The 14,833-nt window shown below is 37.4% G+C and overlaps 1 protein-coding gene across 10 annotated transcripts in view; it reads right to left on the bottom strand.

Moving 5' to 3' along the window:
* The window catches only part of LOC105193213 (latrophilin Cirl), an 803,058-nt gene that overhangs the window by 63,494 nt on the left and 724,731 nt on the right, over nucleotides 1-14,833 (bottom strand). For 8 of the 10 annotated variants that reach the window (XM_039454371.1, XM_026133332.2, XM_039454374.1 and 5 more), the window contains one exon: nucleotides 4,197-4,244. The exons of the other annotated variants lie outside the window; for them this stretch is intronic. In XM_039454371.1, coding sequence (XP_039310305.1) covers nucleotides 4,197-4,244 — 48 coding nt within the window. The remainder of the gene's footprint in view (nucleotides 1-4,196; nucleotides 4,245-14,833) is intronic. 10 annotated transcript variants of the gene reach the window in all.

The following is a 14,833-nucleotide window of genomic DNA, read 5'->3' as shown; positions in this document are numbered from 1 at the left end:
AATAAAATATGAGTGCCCATCCGGTATTCTCGCGCATTAAAGGCTAATTAAATGCTGCGCCGAAGTGTATTTTTATAGCGAATTCTGCTTGCAACATTTTCGCCCGCGGCTAAAATTGGCTTCACCGAAATGTCGGTCACCGCCGTCGCCATCGTGCCCGCCGATAATTCCCGTGCTAATTACGTAACGCGCCAGACTACAAAAGCGCGGCCCCGATTACATTATAAATAATGGAATACGCTCATAATGCTGTTACACGACGCCGACGTGAATCGGCTCCGCCGGCGACGTATGGAAATGACGGGATTAATATGCGCTGGCGTATTCATAAAGTTCGCTAATTAACGTAGTCGCGAGAAGGCGAGAGGCCGCGATCTTTGCGCTGGAAACTGCATTTTGTTGGAGGTAACACCGGACGAGACAACAGCCTACGTCTAGCCTGCGTAATAACGTGCACCTTTTTATCTTATGCTAAACAAACGATTCGCGAACCGTACGTAACTTTTAACGTAATTCTTTCGCGGAAGTGAAAACTTTTTATTCGAAGAAATTTAGAATTTCGTTTTCTCTGTAGGATCGTTTCTGGAATATTTCTTCGAAGTTATTTCAGGCTATTCTTAATGAAAGTATCGCACAATCTTCAGAGAGATCTATCTTATAGATGAAAACCACTATTCTGGAGAATTGGAAACGAGGTTGCAACATCGAGTTACAACATGATATTTCGTATGCTAAATCATTAATGGTCCCTGTTGTTGTTGAACTCACTCTGCGCGCCGTATCCCATCTCTATGCAAGAAAACACGTCGGTTGGGTGCGCGGTTGGGAAACAACGGGGATCATTAATGATTCTCGCCGTACAAGCGCGCTAGAAGGAAACGATTCTTCACCGCGCGCGAGCACGGTGTTGTTCGCCACGCGGCGCGGGCGCCACGCTCCCACTACTTCGCGCGGCTACTACTCGCGGTTCAATTATCGTCACTGGAAATCGCCGTGCTCGCGTTGGTAATGGACATCTGTCACGGCTGGGACACGCGTTATCGCGCGCTGCCGCCTACGAAAAAGCACCGCGGCGGAATAATTGATGACGCGCGCGCGCAACGGTAACGGCCGATCAAATATTCACGACGCCGACATCTCTTGATGTATATAATTTTCGTGCGAACGAGGCCGCGCGATGCGTCGCGACGCGTCATCCGAATTGAACGCGCCCGCGTACGTCCGGCAAGTCATTCCCTTGCATTCGCCGCTCCCGGTGTGATTTCGTGAATATTTCAGCCCGTAAATATTGAAACGCGACACTACGCCTCCGTATAGGTGCACGTACGTGTAGCCTATCTCTCGCGCGTCTATCTCTGGGATAACGCGCCGGGTTCATTCGATACCTCTCGATGAATCGGGCAATCGAGAGCGATTCTTTCATTACGTGAGTAATTAAAGTCTGCGACATGCTGGAGCTCGTTACATTTAATTTTCTATCGTAATGTTCATTTTTCACTAGATGACAAATGGATTCTGATTAACTAGAGAATTAGAGATTTTTAAATGGCGAAGAAAACTGCATGAGAGTGCGGGAGAAAACTTTTTCAAAAATTTAGGTAGGTCTGGGGTAACACTTCTGAAATTATTAAAATAAATGTCCCAAGTGTGTAATCATTAAATCACTTTCAAATTATAATTAAATCTTAATACTAGAACGAAGAATCATTTGAGATTAATAATAATAAGTTTTTTATAAGTGTCTGAATATAGGTACAGGCGACCGAGACGTTTAATATAAAAAATTTCCGCGGATTTTTGTGATATTTGAAAGAGTGCTAATGCTTGAAATAAGACCCGTTAGTATTTGAATGCAGTATTTTACATATACATATATTTAAATATTGAATTTAAATTTCAAATTTTTATATGTATTTATAAAAATTCAAACTGGTTTATTTTTCGTTATACATTCCTTTTGTGTAAGAGATAGTTTACATAAAACATAAAATACATTTCAGTTGTGATTTTACAAATTTAAAATTCCGATTACTTTGTTCGCACCGATTAAAAAAGCTTTCTTCAATGCTCGATGTAAAAATCTAAAAATATCAAAGTCAATATATTAAATCTTCCGCATGGAGTTTCCTGCACGATCGGCGTTCACTGTGCTGCTCTGCACAACCGAGACACGGGTCAAAGACCATCGTGCTAATAAACGTAGCACGTGTTTCCACGGCGCCGACTCATAAAGTCGGCCAGCTCGATGGCGCGCGACGCGAGTTAATTAAAGAACGAGCGCATTTTTCCACCTCCGTTCCATCCCATTCTGTTGTGTCGCATCCTTCGGACGCTTCGGCATCGCGACGTCGCGTCACGAGAAATTCGATGTGACCGGAGACTACTTGCTATATTTATTTCTACGTACCCTGCGATGAAAATTGAAAAACGAGCGAGACAGGGATCAAAATTCTTTAAAGTCCAAAGTTACGTTTCAACGTTGGAAAATATTAAATGAAGTTGGAGGGAAATTAGAAATATAAAAAGTATCGACGATGAAAAATACAATTTTTGTAACTGAACTGATATCGAGTGAACGATTAAACATTAAACAATAAGAGTAACAAGAATAGCGTATGTTGTTAATCCATGATAATATAAGTACTTGATAAAAAATCTTTTGAATAATTGTAATTGAAAAAAAATACAGACTGTACATTCGCGCTGTAGCAATTGTCTTTTAAAGATAATTTAAATTCGTTTGGTGGGTTTTGTCGCAGGTGTTACGTCAATTCCTGATTTATTATATTCCATACCACGTAACTATTGAATCGTTTTTCTATACGTGTATCGAAACATTATATGACTATGCGAATCACGTAGAAAATTTGAATAAACAAAAAGTTTATTAATTCAATTCAAAAACTCAGATTTGTAACGTTCACATTGATTTTTGGTATTTGGTAATTATTTTTATTGTATAATCTTTAATAGATAAATTACAAAATGTGTCTATAAAACTTTTAAAATCTTTCAATTTTGTAATTCTTGAATTTTTAATTTTTTTCACAATTTTTATATTTTAAGTAAATAACATTTTTAATCTTTTTATACTGAAATAATTTAATGGCTTAAAAATTTTAGTTTAAAAACTTTAGAAATCGGATAATTTTGATATTTTTTTTCAAACAGAACGTTTGTAAATCTTGTATGATTTTAATATTCGAAAACTGCATATACGAAATTCAATGTTTTCGAAATTCTGTTTTCTTTAAATTCTTTTCTGTTTAATTATAAAATCTATGCTGAAATTGTTTTGCTTTCGCGAAATTAAATTAGAAATTCCATCTGAAATCTCTTGGTTTACCTCTTGAAATGCTTCAGGATACGTGATTGAGTTCTGCGGAATATACCAACACCGTCTTGAAGTGCATACAGAGAAAATAGATCCTTTGGGACACGAATGTAATTTTGTTATCTGCGTTTTTTGTTTTTATCTTGTTTTCAGTAGTAACGTAATTTTTTCTATTTTGAATCTTTTTGATCGACTTGTTTTCATATGCATCTTTGTTTAGTCAATATTTTTAGAAGATAATAGAAAATAATTATTTAAAATATAAACTAATATTATTATTTCCTTTTACAATTGTACAGTTATTTGTTACAAGAACTCGTCTCATTGTCAATACGATTAGACTTTAATTTCTTAAGCCTTGTGCAAATTCTCTTTGTATCTTATTTTGGATATCAAAATAACAAATAACTTTTTATATATTGAGGTACTTTGCAATCCTGATTCATTGTGGTGTGACGCTGCTTCTAATATTACAACCTAGTCCCATTTTATAGTAGTTAACATAATAGAGGCCGTAAGTAATTTTTGATGCCTCGAGGCACCCTCCATAAGGACAATGTTGACCGGATAGGGAGGTTGGAGAGGTCTGAATCGCATTTCTCATAAATCCATGTTGGACTCACGGGTGTCCGTTGCGAAAGCACGAAAACGAAAGAGGAGAAGAGGCGCAGGTGCTCGGAGAGCTGCCCTGTAATTAGGCTAGGGACGCCGAATCCGTCTGTTTCGCATCAGGACGGTAGCCCGGCACCTTAAAGGAAACGTGTCAAACATGCTCGAGGCGTTGCTCGTGGATGATTCTTAGAAGACTCTCTAGCGAGCGCGCGAGATGCAAAGGGACTATGATCTGTCAAATTGATCTTACCTATTTTGAATTTGTCTCGATATGAGAGTGGCACCGACGGCTTCTTACCTGAAACAGAATAATAAATAGATGTTAATTGTGTTTCTTTCAATGTCTTTCAAAAATCGCGCGCTATGCACAGCTTTAACTCTTGTGCTGGCCCAAAAGTATTTTGCGATCAGTTTTATTAATACACGTTACTATATTTTCATACTTATTTATAATATTTATACATGCAAATTTTTTATTGCTCTTTTCTTTCGTTATATAATAACACTTGTTATCGCTGTATCTTGAAAGTGACTATAATTCCAAAGTATAGTAAACTCGTCCTCTCTTCTTTAACCTTCGTCTGCTCTCTCTATTAATTTTTAAAGACCATCTCGAGGTATTTCAACATCCCCGGAACAGTTACCGTGGTCACATAAAAGAAACGAGGGTGACTAATGATTTAATTAATTGCGATTTAGTGTCCGCTTTATCGTGCGCTTTAATTTCTATGCGGGATACGCATCTTCTTGCGCGGCGGAAGGTAAAGGGGACGATTTCATCCCCCGAGAGAGCACCCGAGAACAAACGTGCCGTAATCCGACCGGGGAGACACCGTTTCGGCACTCTCTCGTGTAATCTTAAAGCGGCAACAAACCGCGCGAGCAGATCCGTAAGTTTGAAGAAGATTAAGATCTCAAGGCGCGCCACGAGGGCGCCGCGTCTGAAAGAGGTGCTTTGCATTATTTCAAGAAGTCTTAGAAGGAAGAGGGTGGCTTGGGAGAAAAAGAAGGCAAAAATATTGAGAATCCAAGCAAAAGATTTAATTACAGAATCGAATTTAAGTTTCTCCATCCAAGCGACTATTGTTATTTTTCGCTTTTTCTTTATGCGTATTAATGAGGTCAACGTGTAATTTATTCTATATTAAATTAGTAAATCGATCAAGTCGTGCATTCCATTTTTTCCCGACGAACAATCGTAAAAATTGATAAATCTTATAAAGATAAAAAAAAATTAAAATTAAAACCATTTAATAATTTGCAACATGAATAATGCTCAATTAAATTAAAAAGATAACGTTAGTGACTTTACAAGAAGTAAAAAAATTTACAGAAGATTTACAAAAGAAGATTATACAACTTTCAAATTTTATCTCGATATTCGAAATTCTTTTCTATGTAGGAAAGCTATGTTTAATTAGTTATATTTAATTGCTATATTTAATCAGCTATATTTAATGTAGGAAAGCTATATTTATTTAGCTATATTTAATTTTGTACGTTACATTAATTCAATATTAAGCCACAATAACAATTATTTGCAATTTTATTTGCAAATATTTACAATATTTACTACAACCGAGAGAAACTTTCCTTATATTTTATGTATTTATTTTGAATAGCAAATAAATCTGTGAAATTAGTAACAGGCGTCGATTGTAAGCGAGCGGTTTTCACATTCACTTTTTCGCGAAGGGCCATTACGACCGCTGCGGGAGTGCACTGCGAATAAGGGCTACATTGCGGCGCCTTCTTTTAAACATTCAAGACTGCACCTTTGGTAGCGATTCTACGGACAGGCGTTAACCATTGGAATTGGAATCGCTCCCTGTATCAAGCTATCCACCTCTATCTGTACTGCCCGGAGGAATTAGGAGCCGCGGTCGTATCCATGGAATCGAGCGCGTTTCTCTCGAATCGGGAATTTCTCCCGGGCGAATCGACATTTATCGCGCGCGAGTTCTCCAAGTGGTTGCTAGCCCTTGAACCAACACAAATGGGTCAGACTGCAGCTGCACTTTTTAGAAAAAGATATCAATGCAATTCATATTAGATGTTTTTCTCTTTATCTCTCTGAATTATAATATTTAATCTACATATATTATAAAAGATTGCTGAAGACATGATCGAAGTAAGGACAGAATAGTTCCGAAATATTGTATGCATGTGCTATTATTATATCACATGGATTATTCTCACTGCAAAGTGGAACAAGAATTACATCTGCTTGTATAATTTTTATGCATATAGTAATAATTTATCGTTCACTAATTATTTATAACAAAACTTGCAATTATAAATAAAATAAAATAAGTGCAGATCGAAAAGCACAGAGAAGTAGCTAAAGAGAGAAAAGACTGGCAAGTGAAAATAAGTTTATAAAATTTTTAAGTCGTGTTATTATTTTATAAAAAATAAATTAAAATTTTTCTGAATTGCGACAGCTAGTATATTAATCTTCTAAGTGTTAAATCTTACATATGTAAATTATTATGGAAATAAAATTGCTGTCAAAAGACTTTTTTTTTAATCGTATTAGGATTACGATTATGCTCAACCGATTTCGATTTGAATCCACGTCCGTTTACACCGAAAGACCTTTGAATGAGTCTTCGGGAAATCGTTTCCGAGTGCTGCTTGGCGATTCTTGGGAGGCTTCGCTACTTTTGGAAAGAGAGTTTGCGCTTTCATGGCTCGGCCAGATAGCATCGATCGAAACTCGACTTGAAAGTCAACGGCAACGTCGCCAAGAATATCACTAAAGATTCGATGAACGTTCAGTGTACGTTTTACTAAATATTTTAAAAGTGCTTCAGAAACGGGAGCGACTCGCTATTTTTGAATGAGAATAATATATAAAAGATGCATTCAAGTCTTCCGCATTTATTAATTTTTATCTTAGGAACATTCTCATCGCGAAGTAAAATCTAATTGAGAAAATGAAGACCACATTCTATACTGGTGTCACAAGGATGCGATCTCTAAATTATCAAGAACCTCTTAATCATCAATAGGATTGTGCGCCATCGTTAAATGTACTTCTAAAAGTATCTTTTTTTAAACGCAAGAATTTTTTATTTTAACTTACATATTAGTTTTCAAGTATATTTTTGTGACTATAAATTGCAGCATATAATTATACAAGTTTATTACATCACAATGACGAGAGTCAAAATTCGGAAAATAGTTATGGCTGTTTGTTCGTTTGTAATGCATGTGTTGCAATATCGAGTTTGCAATTCGGACAACAATTTTCTATAGGAAATGTTCATCCATTGAACAAATTTCATTTGATTGGGAATCTTTATGGATTTACTCCTAAAGATGTCATCGCGAGATTGAATGTAAATTTGTCTCGTAGAGGCGTATATCCGGATAGATATTTGTACAGGATGTTTCAGAGTGTCAAGGCCAATTTCTATTCTCTGAATATATGCGCATAAATGTGATTATTTTTTTCATTCTCAAAAATATATAGAGGGTGTAAATGAATAAGTATCTCAAAAAGAATAGTGTAGGATAACTAAAAAAATGTCATGTAAAAAAATCATACAATTTTATTTAAAAAGAATGGAACCTTCACACAATCTTAAAAATCGATTCTTTCGAATCTTAAGATTTTATCATTGTTTATCCACCTTCAAACCAGACAATTTTTATTTAAAACATTTTTTTATCAATTGCATTGTTCTTAAGATATTCCGCTCTTTTACAATAAAATTCTTCCTATCACAGAAACATAAACATTTTTAAATCAACCTTTACATTTTTTTTTACTGCTTGATCAATGGAAATACATCCGTACAATATTTGGCATTTATTCATTAAGACCTTGTATATCACTTACGTTATTATTAATACTTCAAAATGACTTCAAACGTAGTTTGAATAAAAAGTTTTAGATTTGTCATTTATTTAGGTGTTTCCCAACTATTAACATTTAATTACTTCTTCATTACCTCCAGTATCTAAACATTTTGTCTTTTCCCACTTAAACGTGCTTCCAATTTATTTACGTTACATTCGCATTCAAAAGTTTGGAAGATGGGCGTTAGCTGTGCACGATCCTGTACAAGTTTCCCAGGTATTCGAAGCGAATGGGCGAGGTAAAGCGGCATCGACCCGCGGAACACGCTATATAGCGTTACACCCGCGCCATTGTGCTGGATTTAGTGTCGTGCGAGTGTCAGAGATGCTGCACTCGAGAGCGCGGAGGGCAGACGACAGAACGAGTGGGAAATAGGTGGGAGAGGGATGGTGGTGGTGACAATGCGATCTCGAGTCCGATACGGAATTGCTGGCGGCTTCGGGCGGCTCTCGCGAAATGAGCATAAGATTCTTCGGTTATTTCGTCGGACGCCGATATCTCGCTTCCTGTACCTCGAATTGAGCGTTCCAAATATCTTTCCGGTTTCTTTTCGCCCGCTCGCGCTTCTCTCGCCTGCGTTTCGACTGTACCTCTTGACCCGCGACTCGGCCCTCGTCGTATTTCTCACATTACTTTTCGGGGTCTCCACCTCCTTCACCTCTACGTTCTCCTCCTCCCCCTTTTGCTTTCCCCTTCTGCTCCTTTTCTTCTTTCTCGTCCTGACTTGTTCATTCCAAACGCTTCTACTCGCGCGAAATCGCGTTTAAGTTATTTGGCTTCCTTACTCGGCGAGGATTTACCGTGCGGAACTCTTGCTACATCGCGCAGAGGGTGCCGGTCGACTTAAAGGAAGTCGGTCGGTAACCTCGCGGCAGGAGAGTGCTGCTTAATTTCGTTTGATATTATATTTAATAGGAATATAGTGGATGGTTCACTGGAAACTGCATTTGATATCTCGTTTAAATAGAACCTACGAGGAGTATTTAGTACAAAATTTCAACGGCTTCGAGTAGTAAATACGATGTCATAAAAGTCCTCTCGCGTTCCTAGTTGGCAGAGATACGTATCATCAATAACTTTTTAATGTTCTATATATTTTTCCTCATACGATAAAAGTAAAGATATAGGAATAAAAATCACACAAATAATTTAAGAGATACACATTAAATTAGTAGATATATCATATATTTAGTAACAATAATGTGTAATAATTTTTAATAAAGTTAAATTACTTATGACTCATTTTAATTTTACGCATATTATTTATCTTGCTCCATGACTTAAGATTTTAATAAATTTTTATTAAGTGTATGTAATGTATTAATTCATGACAATAAAGAAACGAAGATAGTAGTTCAGTTTGCAGCAGCATAACATAAAAAACAAACGATAAGTACGCAGGAGATAAATTTAAGATAGAATCTTCGTATCTCTTTTCTCATCGTCTCGAAGTCCGCTCGAAGAGACTGATAAGAGACCAGCAGGTCCGATTGATTCTCCCCGCTTCAAATAGATCGCGATCCTGCGGGACAGATTAGCCGACGATTACAATTTAATCCGGCAGATTGGAGCTCCGTCGAGCCTCTGCTATGCCGCATGAATATTTGTGACTACATGTCTCTCCGGTGCATCATGTGATCAGGATTATCGCCGATGATAACATCACGATGACTCGGATCCGTGATAGATGAAGCATCATGTCACGCTTTCATAAAAATGTTTCCATGTTACACGATGTAATGTAAATTCAAAGTGATCGAATACTATACTGCTTCTTGTCAAATAGTATGTTCTTACTTTTAGAGATATGTATTCTTTAAAATTACACAAATTGGTGGAATGATGAAATGTTGTAAAAAAAATAGTTTTAAAATCTTAGACGAACAGTTTATCTTGGAAATTCCCTTTAAGTTATTAGTATTATTTATTTATTTTAATGAAATTATAAGAATCTTATAAAGCCATCAGAAATATATGCTTTCACAAAAGTAAAGTGTAGAATTGAATTTTGAATTTAATCTTCAGGAAAAACGTTATTTAAAAATTTTGTTTGTAATCATTACACAATTAAAATCTTTAATGTTTTAGATACATCTTGAGAGTTAGTTAAACTTTTACTTATACTAATAACTAATATTTTACTTAAATCACTTGACGATTTAACCATCAAATCGCGATTTTACGCAACGTTAAAAAACTGGAAAACACGAAAAGTAAGATTTCGATTTATCGTGATAGATTGATCATATTATATCTTTGCATGGATGATTTCGCCGCATCACGCTGAAGAATCGCGACTTCTTTAGTAGAAATGAGGTCGTTTTATTTGTTTCATCCACACGGTTATCGGCGACAAATATCAAACATCGTCGAGCATGCGGTTGAAACACGCACGGCTCGCAAAAAGCGCGACGAACGACGACGCCTTTCTATTATAATTGCACGCCAAGCGGTTGACGCTTTCGATTACGGTCGCCGTGATTATTTTTATAAAATTTATTCTATTGTAAAATGAACTAGAGCACATGCAATATGAAATCGAAAAGGTCCAGAATAATGAATGAACGTACAGAATATTTAAAAAAATGCATTTTTAAGCATATTTTATCTTTAGAAAGAATTTTTTTGTTCGACGATATCTTTTAAACATATTACGAAAGATTATAATTCTTGAATAGATAATAAAAAAAACTTATGATTTTTGTGCATGAAATGGGAGAATTAATGAGATATTAAATTTAAAATATTTTTTTCGTAAAGAGCAATTAACCATCTATCTCTTGATTTTACTATGATCTAACTATATTATATGAACGATAATTTACATTAATTCTGATTAACATGCTAATATACAATCTAGCATACAATATAAGAAATCGATAGAACCAATAAAATATAACAACCATAAACCTACGATTGCAAGATAGATTCGTACTCATAAAAGACTGCGTCGATCATTCATCCATCTTCACCCATGCACATAGTTTATCCCGAGAACGGAATACGCTTTTACGACCAAGCTGCTAAATTTTTTCCTCCTGTAGATTTTCTCCATCTTCTCGTTTCATTTTTTTTTCCACGTCGCTTTAAAGGGATTAAAAAAGTGCCGCTGCGTGCTTCTAATATGCGGCGCTCTCGTAAAAGAAGACGGCAGCATACGTTATACCCTTTGATGGGATAATCCCTCGGTCCTATTTATTCTTTCTCTCGTCTTTCTGGAGAGATCGTTTAGGAAAGTCGCTTCTGGCACGATGGATGGGGTGATCGATGGGTCCCCCGACGATATATGATAATGATACGATGAGAATCGACATAGACATTACTCTGCGACGATGATGAAGATTAGAATGTCCTGCATTAGATTTACGAGAGATGAAAAGATATTTGCGAGGTGCAAATAGATAAAGATAAAAAAAAATAATAAAAATGAAATAAGCGTTAAGAAATATAATACCATAAAAGGATTTTGAAGATAAAAATAAATAAAGCTAGAAAAATATAAAGGGAATAAGATATCGGAGAAAAGATATTAAAGCGAAAATAACGAAGAATGGGTCAAATTTGATAAATACTAAAAATAAAGCAGCTACGGTATAAATTTAAACGGAAAGATAAAAAATAAAGTATGATATATGACATTACGAAAAAAAAAGAGTGAAGCTATTAAGATTAGACTCAAATGCTTATAGAAATAAAATAATAGAGAAAAAGATAAGCGAAAAAAGCGGCTAGAGAAAAATTGCAGAGTAAAAGAGAGAGTGAAAGAGAATCCGCCGAGTTTAGAAGAGATATATAAAAATACGAGGTGTGGGGAGAAAAAAAAGAAAAGCCATGGAAAAAAAGACAAATTTAAATAAGAAGAAAAGAAAGCGGGGGAGAGGAGCGGAAATCCCAACGCAATCAAAAGTCTGACAATGGCGCGCGCGGAAAAAGTTTTCACCTTACAGGAGCGCCGCGGAGAAATCCGGTAGGCGGGGGAGAGTGCAAGAAGGTAGAAGCAGAAGAGGAAGAAGGCGTACGAGGAAGGAAGACTCGGAGAAGAAGATCGAGGTAGGAGTGGAAAAGAAGGCCTGAAACTGCTAGCCGATATTTCATCCAGGGAACAAGCCAGATAACAGCGGGCACGCCCTCCCTTTACGTACAACCCCCTTCCACCCTCGCAACCTCCTCCTGCCCTTCGCTTTACGCTCTCTTCGTTCTGCTTTCTTCAACATTGTGCGAGAGCCACATCGGCGAGAGAGCTCTGCCCGCAACAGACTCGCGCACGTTTTAAAATATTATCCGCCACCACCCCCTTACACTTGCCGTTACATCCATTCCGGTGAGAACGCGCACCCCGAAGAGAACGAGCGGCCAACTCCCGACGAGATACCACTGGCTCGAACTCTCGGGATTATGTCCCCCGACGCAACGTCACACGCTCAATGTCGGACAAATTTTATCCTCGTGCAGGTTTGTGTTTACGCGCGTTAACCAAATGGACCAGGTCGGCAAACTTGAGAAAAGCGCAATTTTAAAGTCAGATTAATTTGTTTAATTTGTTTAAAATATGTACATTATTAATAGAAAATTTAATCTTTGGAGATCTCATTTAATATTTGCGCAACTCTCGGACCATAAATGAATCTCGTTAAGTCGAGTATTAATTCAAGTTACTTAAGAACAAAAGTGCAGAGAATGTATCTTTTAATTAAAAATAAATTTATATACGGACGTATCAATAGTTTGCCTATTGTTAAACAAAGACAAAACGCGAGAGAATCATTTGGAATATTTTATCATTATAATGCAAGACATTAAGCGCTGCCTCTTCGCTTCTGCCTAGCGCAATAAATCATCGATCTGAAATGCGTTAACATGACTTTGGGTAGACGGATAAAATTGTTTGTTCCCCCACGTAGAATATTGTTTCAATGCTTTTACGACGTTCTCGGCGTTACGATTTTCTCCATAGCGAGCAGCAACCAACTAGGGTGGAAAAAGAGGCGCGCGAGAGGAATTGTCGCCCTTAACCCTCCTCCCCGGTCGAAGGGTAGCGGAGAGCTTGCGACACGGCCGTGACGTGTTTAATGCGTTCCGCGTGATTTAGAGCGGCGGCAGGAGCTGCAGATGTTGGGGGTTTATGCCAGCTTTTAATTTGGAGATTCATAATTTATATGGGGCGTAACAGTCGCGCATTATACTTAAAACCCGCTTAAAACGGTGAATCTTTCCTCTGATTAAATATGTTAAATCCAATAAAAATTTTATCTCCAATTAGGTCTGAAAGATAGTCCGCTAAAGTTGTAATCAAATGCTGAATTTGATAGAAATTCTTAAAAAAAAATTATTTAACAAAGATAAACAAATTGTTACATAAGTATATAATTGGTAGTCTTAAGAAAAAAAAATTAATGCAATATAGAAATCATTGATCTTCGTTATTATTTATTAGATTCATATGTCTAAATTATATTTATTTTATTTATTGTCATTTAATTGACTTAAAACATAAACTTAAACAGGAAAGGCAGAATGAAATAGGAAACTGCATGTCGCGTATTCCGTACTTGCCCTCTAAAATATTCTTAATTAGAATTATACAAGGTGTGAATAAACAAGTTCGAGAATAGACGAGTTTCTCGATTTCGTGCTTCGAGACGATTTCTACTCTTCTTTGAACCTCTGAATTCACCCTCGAGCGCGGTTTTTATCGGAAGTACTGTAAGAAGGCGAAAGTGCGCGGGGAAATAAAGGCCTCCGGAAGAGAGAAAGCAGTGGCAGTTGGAGGATCGAAGAAAATCGTTGGATCTTTACCCGAGTTCGTAAATAAAACGATTCTATTCGAGATCGGGAAGCCATGCACGCGCATAGCTCCGCTCGCGCGCTCACGCTCGGAAAATGCGAACGTATCTCTCGACGATCAGTTTTTTGCGGCGTAAAAATATTTTACTTCAATCTGGATAATTCCGGTGTTTATGCGACTCCGGAGCTGGTCGCTACGGCAGATTACAGGTCGCTGCCGCGATTTTCATGCTTTCGCACGCACGCGGAGCAGCGAGTCCGGCGCATCACGCACATGCGTGCACGCGTGTACCGTGACGGACAGATCGGCGGCAGGCAGAAGAAGGCGGAGAAAGAACCAGACACATACACGGACGACACGCACGCATAGAAAGTCGAGTAAGCCTTACTGCAAAGCCATTGCACTTGTCACTCTCGAGTTTCTCGCGAAATCCCTTTAGCTATATTCCGTGTTATGTGATCGGCGCATCTGTTTTCTAATACTTCCAAGTCTAATAGTATGAAGGTTTTGTTAAATTTAAAGATAAGTGTGATAAAGGAGTAATATGTAATTTGCGTAATATAATTTCGTAGCATTACAAGAGATTGTCGATATAAATTCCCGTACTTGCAAACTCTTTTTAATATTTTTTTTAATTTTTATTTATTTAGAATCTCTCAAGTTTGAAGCTACTATAGCATCTGTTTATGTTGAATTGTAGCTATTAAAGGTTAAATAGTTTTAATTAGGTTTTTATTGAAGGTTAAATAGCTTTTTTTCTTATCAATAACACATACACACACACACACACACACACACAAACACGTGGGTTGAACACCGCTGACGCGTGTCCGCGTACGTCCGTGCACTATATATATAAAGGAGTCAAAGTCCGGCTTTCGAATCTAAGTTATCCGATTAAGCGTGACACCCGTGCAATCTACTTCGGTGCACCATACCGAACCCTCGGAACTTCCATCCAGAACGTTCTCTCTTTTCGCACCGCACGGTTTCTTCCGTCTCTCCACCAAGTTCCCCATCCCCCCCACAATTCCCCTTAAGCCGCTGAAAATCTCCTCGTATCTTCTACAGAGGACAGTCAGATTGCTGGACCCTTTCACGCGTGTTCGCGTAAGTAAGACGAGCATGACAAAGCGATTGCCGCGATGCTCGTAGAGGCGTCGAAATATTGGATGTCAATTTCGATCGAATCCTGGATTTTACCTCGATTGTGCGATTTTGATACACCTGCTTT

This window comes from Solenopsis invicta, chromosome 10, assembly GCF_016802725.1.
Source record: "Solenopsis invicta isolate M01_SB chromosome 10, UNIL_Sinv_3.0, whole genome shotgun sequence".
Lineage (NCBI taxonomy): Eukaryota > Metazoa > Arthropoda > Insecta > Hymenoptera > Formicidae > Solenopsis > Solenopsis invicta.
The sequence above is the reverse complement of the archived record's forward strand: the minus strand, read 5'-3'. Positions and strand labels throughout refer to the sequence as shown.